This window comes from Ursus maritimus, unplaced genomic scaffold, assembly GCF_017311325.1.
Source record: "Ursus maritimus isolate PB19 unplaced genomic scaffold, ASM1731132v1 scaffold_3, whole genome shotgun sequence".
In the NCBI taxonomy this organism is placed as follows: Eukaryota; Metazoa; Chordata; class Mammalia; order Carnivora; family Ursidae; genus Ursus; species Ursus maritimus.
In genome coordinates this window covers 96,343,975-96,357,961 of record NW_024425563.1, presented here as the reverse complement: position 1 = coordinate 96,357,961, position 13,987 = coordinate 96,343,975, and the positions used below count along the sequence as shown (strand labels likewise).

Sequence of the window (13,987 nt, the reverse complement as noted above, 5' to 3'; positions counted from 1 at the left end):
AGCACAGTTGACCTTTAGAGCTTTCTATGTGTTTGTGGTTTTGCATATTTTTGAGAATTCTGCAACCCCTACCTAACCAAGCAGGGCCCTTCAGGGGTGTCATGTATCAAGGCTGGGAATAACTGAAATAAATAGCATCGCCAATTTTATCCTTTCTAACCCCAAAACAATGTTATGAAATTAAAGACCCCAAGTTTCTGGTGCGCTGAGACGCCCTCTGGCTCCAGGCTTGCCCTCCCATTTCCTTCCCGCCCACAGCTAGGCCCTTGGCACAGGATGGAAGGGGCAGGGGGACACGGGCCACAGTGCCAGGCTGGCCCCAGGCCAGCTGGGGGGGGGTGGAGGGCGGGGGGCAGAGGAGCATGGGCTCCACACCTGTGAACGGGAGATGCTGGCTTCTAGAATACTGTGGATAGTCTCGTCTGAGATGTTGATGGAAGATCTAAGCTCGTGGGTTAGCTTGGAGATGTTCTGCATCAAATCTTTGACTTTGACATCTGAAAAATCATCAAAAGGAAGGAAATCTTATAATAATAAACATCTGGGCTCTTATTGACTGTGAAAACACGAATCCATACTAGACCCTGGCAAGGATCGCCCAGCCCATAAACACAGGATGAAGCCATGTCCATCTCATCTGCAGGAGCCGAGATCATTCATACCAAAATAAACCAGACCAGGGTGTGTGGTCTTTCCTCCTTGCTTGATCACTCTCTCTAAGACCCGTGTATATTAGGATTTACTCTAGAAAGACATTCTTCTTAGAGAAGTGATCAGCTCCTGCAGAAAACTCATTCTCTCCATGTATTTCCTTATCCCGGTTTTTTTTACCAAGAGGATCACGTAAGGAGTTTCCAGAACTCTCCGCACGTGGCATGTTGGTGCTACGAATTGTACAGATAGCGCAGACAGAACGCAGAGACACACAGACGCTGCATGGCTTGTCTGGGGAGGCAGGGAGAAGACGACACAAAAGCATCTCTTCCTCCCCACTCCTGCTTTTAGTACACAGGATTCCAGAACTTTCCTTCTTAACCCCAAATACATCAGAACAGCCAAGTTCTGAATACTTCACCACATACAGTGCAACTTTCCCCTTGTATGTTCTACTTTAATAACGTATTTGTGTGAGAACGCACACTCCATTCGTAACAGCAAAGCGAGACGAAGCACAGCTTACCCTCTGTTACTGTGAAATTGCTAAGAAAGGTCAGCACAGGACTCCCAGACAACCAAGTTTTCTCGAGGCTTTGGGCCAACCTAAAATGGCAGAAAATGAAAGCGAATTTAGGCAAGATAAAACACTAGAAACAAGGTTGGAGTGAATAATCCCGCCTCCGTTCCCAGGAGATGAGCTGGACAGCATCGCGTTTCCATAACATTCCTCAGATAATCAGACACACCGCATCTCCAGACGCCCTCCAAGCATGAATGCCCGCGACTGTGACAACTCCAGCGCCGTTTCCTTGGAGCCCCTGCCAGGCAAGATGCATCAGGGGGATAAGGATGAATAAGGGGCTCCTCATAAATGCGGAAAGAACAGACTAGATCACGGACTGCATGAGAAATTGGGATATCAGGAGTCCGATGACCCTTCTTTCTGTGCCTAAGTCAATCGCAGAATCCAAAGTGTCCGATCTCCTCTTCCACTGGTTTGCACGTGGAGAACATAGAACAAAATTAATTCAGTAAGAAGGGAGTGTGAAGAATCCTAGCCTGCTCTTACAAAACATACTGAATACCGTATTACGCTCTCGGATCTCTGATCTCACCTCTCGATCATCAGTAAAGCGAGCCTGCGAGCGAATGCCGCTCGTGCATTTCACCGCTGAAAAACCTACAGGCGTGGAAAACCTTGAAGTTGTCTAGAAAATATATGTGGCACACATAATTGTCTGAGAGTCACAAACTGAGAGTTAGAAACTCAAGACATCTTCTTCATGAAGGAAAACCCGGGGGCGGGCAGGGGACCCAAGCGCGGACGTACGTGTGCACGCGCCGCCGAGCCAAGTCCGACAGCGGCTGGCATTCACAGTCCCGCTCGGTGGTGTGTTCCAGGCTGCTCTTGAAGCTTTCCAAGGAGCTAGAGAGATTCCTGCTGAGACCTTCACAATTCAGCTGAAGGGGTGAGGACCACATCTTTTGTATCTCCTAGAAGACAGCAAAGATCCGGTTAGAAACACACGCACTTGCTCGGGGAGGCTCGTGCCTTATTTCCAGATGAACGCGTGCCCCACCCCCACCCCAGATGCACGGGTGCCCCACCCCCACCCCGAGGACTCCGTGCAAGGCAAGCGTTCTGCTCGCCTCCTCCGCCTGGGCAAACGCAGTGCTGGAGACTGACAACGTAGGAGTAGGTCTGACTGCACCTGCCCCTTGCAGAGTGGCGGAAGGAGCCCTTGGCTGGGCACCGGGGGATCCAGCCTCTTAGCCACGGTTCTGCCACTGACCGTCCAGGGGGTGGCATGTTCTCCAAGGTCTGCCAGAGAACGAGCAGCTGGCAACTGGGAGTTCATTCATTCCTGGTTTGAAAACCGAGCCTTTGCAGAATTCCCAGCCACAGAACCCACCCTGGAGAAGAAACCGCATGTGGCTGTCCATACATAAAGTGGGTAAAAGCTGGATCTCCCCTGCCCTGAAGGTCCCTGTCTCCCTCTGGGTGAGGGGCACAGTGAAACCCCTGGTCTAGGCCCAATTCTAAGAGTCCTTGACTATCTTAGCATGCTCTTTTTTTTTTTTAAGATTTTATTTATTTATTTATTTATTTATTTATTTATTTGAGAGAAATCATGAGTGAGGGAAGGGGCAGAGGGAGAGGGAAAAGCAGACTCCCCACTGAGCAGGGAACCCGATGCAGGACTCAATCCCAGGACCCCGAGATCACGACCTGAGCTGAAAGCAGACGCTTCACCGACTGAGCCACCCAGGGGTCCCTGTCTTAGCATCTTCTTTCAAGCATGAACCAGCCTCATGAAAGACCAGTCATTTCACACACACACACACACACACACACACACAAATTTTAGAATAATACCTGTATAAAATACCTATAAAATGCAAAACATTTATCGTATATAAAATTAAGTGACAACACAGGTAATTTTAAAGAACTGGAAAAGGGGCGCCTGGGTGGCACAGCGGTTAAGCGTCTGCCTTCGGCTCAGGGCGTGATCCCGGCGTTATGGGATCGAGCCCCACATCAGGCTCCTCTGCTATGAGCCTGCTTCTCCCTCTCCCACTCCCCCTGCTTGTGTTCCCTCTCTCGCTGGCTGTCTCTATCTCTATCAAATAAATAAATAAAATCTTTAAAAAAAAAATAAAGAAAGAAAGAACTGGAAAAGCCTCACACATGTAGGCATGTTTACCCACACTCGTGCCAATCCATACCTCCCCTGGACACAGAAATTCTGCTACACAGAATTGAGTCACATCGCCAGAATTGTATTTAAGTCATCATAATTTATTTACATCCCCTGACTCTTCCTGATGGAGAAAGCACAGCCCCAGATTCCACCAACGAAGGGAAGAAGAGATCAAATGTAAGTCGACACTTTCAGAATATTTCTGCTCTACAAAACTTGTAAATATTTCCCTCAAAACCGCCATCATTTTCTCTTGCAAAGGAAAACCATGAATCATTCCACTGACCAGAAAGAACTAAGAAATAGATTTCCAAAGGACAGTTAATGGTGGAAGAATATTGAAATGTACCCGAGCCCTGGAGTCACCTGACACAGCCGAGCAAGGACTGCCTGGGGACCCACGAGTTGCCAGGGTAACCGGGGAGCACTGACGGGGAGCACTCACACACGACCAGAGCACCCAGACTCACACCACCCCCAGCACCAGCAGCACAGCACCTCGGAACTGCGTCACGGGGGAGCCCACCCAGCCAGCAGACCACCACACACCCGGCACCCCCTCACTAACTCGCCCAGGATTATGGGTCCCTTTCCAAGTTCACATTTTCTCAATCAATATGGGAGTGAAGCTTGAACAGAAATCCTACAAAGCTGTTCATTCATTCATCCATGCATTCATTCATTCCCCCACCTCCTGGAGGCTTCATCCTGGAGAGGAAGCCAGCTGACAGACAGCCATCGGACAAGATGGGTGGATGTCCGGGTCCCGTCTCAGTGTTCTCCCTCCTCCTTAGAGGCCCCCCCTTCCCAGCACATGGGTGCATGGATGAATCCAGAGCAGAACTAGGGGTACAACTCATTTCTGAGACCACAGATTGAATAAAAGCCACTGCCCTGGGGCTCTGCCCTTGCAGCAAAGAATCTTTAGTCCAGAATTCAGTAATTATATGCCAATTAAATGTACTTCCACTCATTTATAATGTTCCCGCTATGGATTTTATTCTTAAATTTAGCGACACAATAATTTTGAAATATGTGCAGTTGTAGAGAAGGACAGTGCATGCCCCTCCCCAGCAGCAAGGACACTGGGAGGAAAGTTCTGGCTTCCATCATCAGATACACTGCGCTCCGTGCAAGATGCGTCAGGTGCAAAGACGGAGGCTGATATCCACGAGGCTGTACTTTGGGGCCACCAAGCACACAAGTCAGGGTCTGGCTACAGGAGGTCTGCAATCACGTAGGAACCGGTCAGGGAAGTGTACCCAGCATGCTTTGCAGAGACAATGCTGTCTATAGGTGGGTCCAAAGGGCTAGATTTGGGGAGAGGGTCGGAAGCCCCCAGTCCAGCCTGGGTCATAGCCACGTTCTCCACGTCTGGACTCATTGGGCACTTGCATCATAATTTAATGCAATTTTTTTTTCTGATCTCCGTTTAGCCTCTTGCTGCTGCTTTCCACCATAGTGAGAGTACCGAGTGGACTCAGCCAGGGTGCTCCCTTCCGGTGGGACTCCACGCTGGCACTGAGGCAACCCCCCCATCACAATGTTTTGTCAGATACTGGCAAACTAAAAATAGCTTGGTGTCTTTGGCTCGCCTCTGCGGGGCACCGGGCACTTCATACCCCGGAGGCTAAAAACTTTTATATTTCTAAAAGCCTCACGCTCTTGAAAACCTTGACCTGTCCTAGAGGCTTTGCGTCCAGAAATAAGTGAACTCCTATTTTCGTCATCAAAGCCAGGAACACCTGCTCTCTATCCAAACGGACCTAACTTCTGGCAGCCCGAGCTGTCGACAGTCGCGGAGTAATTGGAACCATAAAGGCCGTCTAGGAGGCGGCTTTAAAAGCTGGGGGTGCTTGCTTTGCTTTATGATTGCAGACCTCGCTCAGCACTCAAAAGGCATCTGTCAGGGTTTTTTTATGGATCTACATTTAATACGGGACAGAGATCTGCACAACCTGGAAATAAGACTTGGATGGTCTCCATAAATCAATGTCCGTATGAAAGAATGCTGGGTCCGCATGGTGTCATCTCTGTAGGGACCCCCCCAACCCCGCTTCCCGAGCACATCATCACTCCGCCCAAGCCCGATGCAGGGCCCCCCCGGGCTCTCGCCCCGCACGGTGTTGGGGGGGCTCAGCCTGACCCCCTCCAGCCTCCCTCCGCAACCCCCTTCTCTCTGCTCGTTGTGATAATCCAGCCTTCCCCGGACACGTGTGAAGGGGGCGCTACTAGAGCACGAAAGCCATAAACAATATCCAGAACGGGTGCTGGAAGAAAGGAAGGCACTCGGTCCGTTGCTGGACTCACATCGCTCTTGTCCACGCTTCCCCAGCAGGTCAGGCCTGCCGGTGGGCCCCGTGGCCTTGGCTCCCAGGGGAGGGAAGCTGGCCGCAGACGAAAGGCACGACCTCGGGCCCAGCTCCAGCTCGAGGCCCCGCGTGGCTGCTCACTGGGCTCGCGTCCAAGTTTAAAAGGAAGCGGCGAGGCTGGTCCCCACACAGCTATCGGCTCTCAGTGCTCACCCGCGTGTGCCGTTAGTCAAAACCCACGGCGGGCTGGTGAATGTTTCATAACTGGCTCTCTGGAAAAAAATATCTTATTTGTAGAATTTGCCAATTTCCATGCTATAAATGGTGTTACCGTGGCCTCGCTCAAGTCACGCACACGACGTCCCTGAACACAGAACTGGTTAGAGACGCGCAGTGATGCACTAAAGCACTCCTGCCAGCTAGGAGCAGGAGATGTGAGCACGTCTCAAGAGCACAGACAACAGGAAACACACAGCGCACACGACGTCCCTGAACACAGAACTGGTTAGAGACGCGCAGTGATGCACTAAAGTACTCCTGCCAGCTAGGAGCAGGAGATGTGAGCACGTCTCAAGAGCACAGACAACAGGAAACACACAGCGCACACGACGTCCCTGAACACAGAACTGGTTAGAGACGCGCAGTGATGCACTAAAGCACTCCTGCCAGCTAGGAGCAGGAGATGTGAGCACGTCTCAAGAGCACAGACAACAGGAAACACACAGCGCACACGACGTCCCTGAACACAGAACTGGTTAGAGACGCGCAGTGATGCACTAAAGTACTCCTGCCAGCTAGGAGCAGGAGATGTGAGCACATCTCAAGAGCACAGACAACAGGAAAACACACACGGACGCCTGGAGGCTCAGTCAGTGAAGCGTCTGCCTTTGGCTCCGGTCATGGTCCCAGGGTCCGGGATCGAGCCCTGCATGGGCTCCCTGCTCAGCAGACAGCCAGCTTCTCCCTCTCCTCCTGCTACTCCCCCTGCCTGTATTCTCTCTCTCTCAAATAAATAAATAAAATCATTTTTAAAAACCACACTAAAATAATTAGGAATTGATGAACCTTCATTTTTCACATAGCATATTCTCACATATGTTCATATCATCCACTTATCAACAACATTGAGGTATAAGAACCAGCTTGCGGGATTCCTGAACATGGAACATCCCGCTCTCACGAGGCAGAAGCCAAGGCAAGGAGGGCCACGGGCCAACCTCCAGCGTGGCCCAGCCAACACAGCTGTGCGAAGCAGGGACAGAGCCAGCACGCTCGGCACGAGCAGACTGCCTCGCAAGGCCAATCGGGAGGAAGGTGAGATTCACGGACCTGTGGCGGAAGACAAACCTGGTAGTGGTCGTGCATCATGGCAGCCCCCTGGAGAGCAGGTAAGAGGAGACGTCGCGTCCCACCTTGCTTACAGCTCAGAGCAGCACACAGCGTGTCCTTCGTCAAGGAAGGGTTTTCTGTTGGAGGAAACGCATGCACATGTCATCGGTAAACGATCCTCTCCCCAGCAAGCCGCTCTCCCCAAGTCATTTTCTGAACAACCCAAAAGGATGATAAATTCATAAGCATTTCTTAAATCATCAAAATGCACATTCAGAATATGAAGGGAAGCTGTGGCTTTTGAGTTCCAGACGTTTGTTTTTTTCTGGGTGTCACTGAATGAACAGAAATTAATGTCCCCCTGCCTCCCCATGCCAGCCCCTCTTTCCATACCCCTTTGGGCAGGGTCCCCATTCACCAGGTTGGCCCAGGACAGCCCTGGCTTCCCCAACTACCCTGAAGTAACTGTGAACAGTGTCCTCTTTGATTCCCCAAAGTGCCCCAGTTTGAGAGGTGAGTTATTCACTTGGTCAATTTGAGGTTCCCCCCCCCAACTGTACCCTACCTTACGCCTCACAGCCCACCTCTCCACCTTCTCATAACGCCTCCAACAGCTCTTGATTCCCTGGCCCAGTCCCCAATTCATCTTCATCTCCGAGTCACAGGGCTCCTCCCAAAGGGCCATGGTTCTAATGACAAAGGAAATTCTCAACTTTTCATGTTGGTGAACCCTGTTCCCAGGCTCTCAGGGAAGTTGTATTTTAACTTTTACCAAGGTCAGAGAGACTTCACCAAGGACTTCACCAAACTTCAAAGTGGGGGCTCTATTTCTACCCCAGCACACTCGTTACACCTGCTTCCTTAGTAAATAGCCTAAAAGAAACATTTCAAACTAACGATATGAGTAAAAATCTCCCCAGGCACCCATATCTCCAAAGCCCACAACCTTGCACATACTAAAAGCTGAAGATCGAGTTTGTAATTTTCTAGAATATCCTTCATCATGATGCTTTGGAACTCCTGATGTAACCAGAAACATACAACCCCGTGTTAGGTGTGAGTTGGACAGATAGGTAGTCAGGGCCAGGGTCCCCAGTAAGGAAATATGGAGTCAGGACAGCTAAGATCAAACAGAGCTGACATCCTGTTCTGTGGCTTAGACAGGACCACACTGACATTCTGCTTTGCAGCCTTTGCAGAAATGACTTCTGCAAAACGTCCTAAAATAAGACAATTTACCACAAAGCATTTGTCAGTATCATGAGCAAGGGACAGTTAAGACCTAAGCCCCCAGATATCAGCAAAAAAAGAACATCAGCACGTGGACATGAACCTAATAGGTAGACAAATACAAGGCCCAGTCCTTGCCCAAATCCACACGGTCAGTGAGTTCTTTCCCTGGCGCGTCCGATGCCCTGTTAGGTCTGGACGACATAACTCCCGAGCACGTTGTCATGTCTTCTCCAAAGCAGAGGCTCCTTTTTCCCCAAAGACAGATGCCAGCGCGTTTCATAGTGCTTTACCCCTTTTGTATTTTCGTAGGAGATTACGCAAGAGACACATTTTGCATTTTTTACAATAAGGAGATCTGTTTTCAAACTCAGTGAAATAGCGACGTTAATGAGAAACTAAACCAATGAAGCTTTCAGGTTGTTGCTTCTGAAAAGCGTGACTTTGGGTCTGTTCTAGCAGTCTGCAGTGTGTGCGGTTGACCCTTGAGCGATGCGGGGTTTGGGGCGTTTACCCCATCGTGCAGTGAAAATCCACGTATAACTTCTGACTGTCCAAAACTTAACTACTAATAGCCTAGGCAAGTTGAGGCTTGCCCATAATGTAAACAGTCGATTAACATGTGTTTTGTGTGTATCATATGCTATATTCTTTTTAAAGTTTAAGTAATCTCTACATCCAGCATGACCCTGAAGTCAAGAGTCCCAGATCCACTGACTGAGCCAGCCAGACCCCCCCTTATACACCGTATTCTTACAATAAAGTAAGGTAGAGAGAACAAAAGGCTACTACGAAAATCAGAAGGAAGAGAAAACGCATTTGCAGTGCTGACCTGTAAAAAATCCACGTGTAAGGGGACCTTCGCAGTGTAGACCAATGCAGTTCAAACCCATGTTGTTCAAGGGTCACCAAGAGTTCAAAACACTTTTTTAAAAATTACTTCGGAGAAGCAATGTAAGAATGTAAGAAGCAGAAGTGGATGTTTTTGCTGAACTGAAAAAAAAATCCTTGACGTTTTCGCTACTCCTGGCAATACATTTTGTTTTGCGTAATGAACAAGGCGACAATGTTTACCAGGCATCTGCTAGGTGCAAAGGTGTGTACTAGGGGCCAGCAGTGGCCTGGGGCAAGACATGAGCAAAGGCCTGCACGGTTGCCTGTAGTGTGCACTTACCCGCTAGGGGTGCAATGGGGCAGGCTCAGTGCTGGCGGGAGGCAGGTATCCTGAGGCAGAGCTCTGAGTGGCAGGGTCAGGAGAGGAGCATTGGGCAGGTGGCTTTGGGAAGCAGGGAGGACCCCCGGGAATGAGCAGGGATGGGGGTGACTGATGGCTGCACAAGGCTGTGGGTGCCACACCGGCCTTTGGGCAGATTCCTATTGTTGATGAAAAATGAACAAATCTTTTAGAAATTGTGCAAAAAGGAAGAGAGTTTTATTCAAGCCCAAGTGAGGGCAGCTGCCTGGGATAGACAGTCTTCCCAAGGAAGACAGTGCTCCCAGGAAGGAACACGTGGTGTAGGTGTTACAGGATTTGTGTCCCCTGCACGCCCGTGGTTCTTGGTTGTGCCGTTTCAAAGAAGGAAGAGGTAGACCAGACCAAGAGTGGTGGGCAGCAAAGCACAGTTTATTGAGCAAGAGTATGAAGCTCCCGGAGAGGGAGGGGGGCCCGAAAGGGCTGCCCTCAGAGTTTCTAAGTTTAGGGATTTTTATGAGCTCTTTTGCAGAACTTTCTTAAGCAATCGGGGTGTGCTGAGTGGTGCGAATCAGGGCTTTGGGCATGTATTTGTCTGGGCTTTCCTGCTGTAAGCTGAGGAAGTGGGAGAGGTGGGGACTGAGGACTGGTGTGTCTGGAAGGTCGGGTCAGGGAGGATGTGCTGGGCTGTCAGATCTGCCCCTGCAACTGGCACATCTTCCTCAAGGCCAGGAACACGCACGCCTGTCAGGGCCTCTCCCTCCACACTCCCGGTCCACTCTTGCTGGGCCTCACGCTGTTTCTGCAGACCCAGCTCCAAGCCCTGTCTCTTCCCACCTGCTGAGGGGGTTCCTCCTGGCTCTTGGACACATCAGAGCCCGCTCTGGCTTTACAGCCCCACCCCCCACCCCCCATTTCCAGACCCCTCCCCTCTGCTCCACCCAGTCCCACAGTCTCCTCCACGGGACTCCCTGACTTCTTCACTCCCAGGTCCCAGGCAACCACTCCCATTCTCCAAATGGGGACACCAGAAAGTCAAAGAAGATAAGTCCCTCTGGTTCAATGAAGCCATCAGGCCACACTCCCCGTCCTCGTGCAGACATTTCTAACAGATGTCAAGTATTAGATCAGGAGGACAAAAATGACAGCTCTCCTTGTGTTGATACCGAATTTAATTCTGTGTCATGCAAATAACTACTCTATTTTCAATAGTAACAGCCACTGATCTGAGTGCTATTCCTTCCGTGTGATGCGAAAGGAGCCATGCACCCCTTTTGGCCCACCCCACCCCCAAATCCTCACTGGCTGGTGCTGATACCTTTTCCCCGCCTGTCACGGCCCCCTCCTATTCCATAATGCAGTGATGATTTAATGAGGAAAGTAGAAGACAGTCTGGATGTGACCCAGTCATGCCTGAGTTTTCTTGAAACGCAATATACAAATTCAAAATGAATTCTGTTGCCAACGTAACGTCACGTCTGCAACCTTGATTTAGTAGCTGCATTGCAGAATGGCAAAATAAATATAAATCCAGGTATGAATGAACATTTGATTCATTTAAAAACCATTACATTAGACTTCAGCCATTACATTTTGACCGAGGAATGTCAGAATAACCACGTGTCTGAAGGTGGCTGGCTTCAGTGTCAGGTAAGCACTCGGGATGCAGAGAAAAATGCCATTTGCGATTGACCAGAGCAAACCCCCTCGGGCTGAAAACACGTGCGGCCCGGCCTACGGTGTGCTAAGGTAGTCAACGCGTGATAGCCAACAGAATTGCTGCGTTCACAACATCTCGAATCAGACGTAGAGATTTTTTTTAAAATGGGGAGAAAGGGGGTGCCTGGGTGACTCAGTCGGTTAGGCGACTGCTTTCAGCTTGGGTTGTGATCCCAGGGTCCTGGGATCCAGTCCCGCATCGGGCTCCCTGCACAGCGGGGAGTCTGATTCTCCCTCTGCCTCTGCCCCTCCCTCAGCTTGTGCTTTCTGTCACTCACTTTCTGTCTCTCAAAGAAATAAATAAATAATCTTTAAAAAAATGGGAAAAAATCTACATGCCAACTGGGCTTTCAGTTACATCGACAGATGTCTCCTTACCTCTGCCACACGCACACACGCGTACGCACACACGCGTGCGCACACACGTGTAGACGTGCTTGCATACACACGTGCGTGCATATTCCCTTTTTGTGATTCTCAGCCTAAATGATTCCTCTTCTGGTCCCTAAATTACTGTTTTTCATCCTCAACTTGCACTGTGAGGGGCGGCAGAGCATGGGCCGGAACCCACAGCGCGCAAGGCTCAGGGAGGCGACCTGTGTCCCCCACCTCCTACCTTTGCTTAGAATCAGGCCTGGCTCCCACTCTGGAGGACTCAGCTGGCACCTGCCAGGCAGGACTGGGACTCAGCCTGTTTGATCCCGCAGCCCCTGCGCCTGCCCCTCTCAGCCTGATTCCCCTTCCTGTGGGCGTGGAGCTGGGTTTTGTGGCCCGGACAATTGGGGACAGTGAGGCCTCACCTGGCATGCCGTCGCTTGATTACCACAGGCCGCCACCTTGCAGAGGGTGGGGGGCAGCCCTGCAGACAGGGAGGCTCGGGTTCTCCACTCCTGGACTCTGCTTCTGTCCCCACACCCCTGTCTCTGCACCCTCAGGCCTAACAGCACCAGCTCCAGTAGAGGGAGGCGTAGAAGTAAGGGAATTACAATTGCATTTGACAGAGGTCTGCTCAGCGTCGCTGCCAGCAGAGAGGAGAGAGGCCGTCCTTCTGGAAGATCTGCCCTCAGCACGGGCCACAGAGTTCCCCGGGAGTTCAGGTCAAGGAGACAAGGATGTACGTACTGGGAGCAAAGACACAGAACAAAAGCCCAACTCAGGGGCAGAGAGGGAGCTGCTCGCCTTGGCTGGAGAGTCTCCGTGGTGGGAATGGGGGAGAGGTGCGGGGCCAGAGCCCAGAGGGCCTCAAACGCCAGGCTAAGAAGGCTGCACTGGCCTCTAAGAGAAAGTCAGGAGTAATCTCCCCATCCCAGGACAGCCGGTCCCTGAAAGCTGGCACGGGGTAACGTGCGGCCCTGGTCACATACGCAGCCTACCTGCAAAGATGACGAACACACGGAGAACCAGCACGACCACTTTCTGCAGAGTCACGATGGCTTCCGGGGGCTTGTGAAACTGCTGGAAAATCTGACACATTTCCACGCTAAGGAATAAAAAAGACAATGGCATGTAAAGGGGCATGTGCGTCACCACTGTGATCAGTAAGTCATCACAGCACCCCCTCCACGGTGGGTCCAGACACACAGACGGCCATCTAGACCTCTAGGAAACACATCAATTCCGGGGCCAGGAAGCCGGATATTTGCCCTTTCCTTGCCTTGATCCGTTCTCAAATGCAAAGGTCAGTGATCAAAGCGTGGGAAAAAAACAGGAGCAGAAAAAGCCAGTGGAAAGTGCGGTTTACTATTTATGTGCAGAGAATTCACTGCAGTGGATCAATTGGTCTGTAAGTAAGATTCTTATCTTTCAGCAAACGGGGTGTAGCATGCAGGCGTGTGTGCGTGCACGTGTGTGCGTGTGTTTGTACGTGTGTTGGTCTTGATGGAGCCCAAAGGTGGTGTTGGAATAACACCTTCCAGACGAGTGTTTTACCATGCCCGCTGTGCTGTAAGCCCTGAAGGCTGGTTTTTCCTTCTGTAATTCAAGCGCCCAGCTTAAACTTTAACTGCAAATGCACGCACTTCAAAGATACCTCCAAACCCCACATTACCAGCCACACCCCACTGAGGTGCCTTTGTTTGAAAGATCTTGGTTGACTTTGAAAACTGCCCACTCCCAGGGCTCACTTTTTCTCTTCCTATGCTTTATTATTTTTTTTTATTTTAATGTTTTTTTATTATATTATGTTAGTCACCATACAGTACATCCCCGGTTTCCGATGGAAAGCTTGATGATTCATTAGTTGCGTATAACACCCAGTGCACCATGCAATACATGTCCTCCTTACTACCCATCACCAGTCTATCCCATTCCCCCACCCCCCACCCCTCTGAAGCCCGCAGTTTGTTTCTCAGAATCCATAGTCTCTCACGTTTCATTCCCCCTTCTGATTACCCCCCCTCTCTTTATCCCTTTCTTCCCCTACTGATCTTCCTAGTTCTTATGTTCCATAGATGAGAGAAATCATATGATAATTGTCTTTCTCTGCTTGACTTATTTCACTTAAATGCCTTCTCTTCGAGTTCAATTCACCAATACAGAATGAGCTAATGAAACTTAGGCTCCCACCCTCGGCCCCAAATAAAGCAGAAGGCCCAGCCAGCACTCTTTCCATCTTCGACCTCACTTTGTGGCCCCAGCCAGGCCATGTAGTTTCCAGAACTCGTCAGTCATAAACGGCTACTTTTGCAGAGGTCCCCGGTGGTCACTGCTGAGGGCTGGTCCTGCCACAGTGGTGGTTCTGGACGAGCTGAGACCCGCACACAGCAGGGACCCTTGCTCAGCTCTGCCATCAAGCCGCTGACAAAAAGGGCTCAGGAATTCAGATTTACTTTTTTTTTTTTTTT

The 13,987-nt window shown here is 50.4% G+C and overlaps 1 protein-coding gene across 1 annotated transcript in view; it reads right to left on the bottom strand.

Annotated features, from left to right (window-relative positions):
• The window catches only part of ABCA13 (ATP binding cassette subfamily A member 13), a 369,975-nt gene that overhangs the window by 273,827 nt on the left and 82,161 nt on the right, over window positions 1-13,987 (bottom strand). Inside the window, 5 exon segments of the mRNA XM_040644577.1 lie at window positions 376-497; window positions 1,181-1,260; window positions 1,988-2,151; window positions 7,022-7,140; window positions 12,518-12,624. Of these exon segments, the coding sequence (XP_040500511.1) occupies window positions 376-497; window positions 1,181-1,260; window positions 1,988-2,151; window positions 7,022-7,140; window positions 12,518-12,624 (592 nt within the window).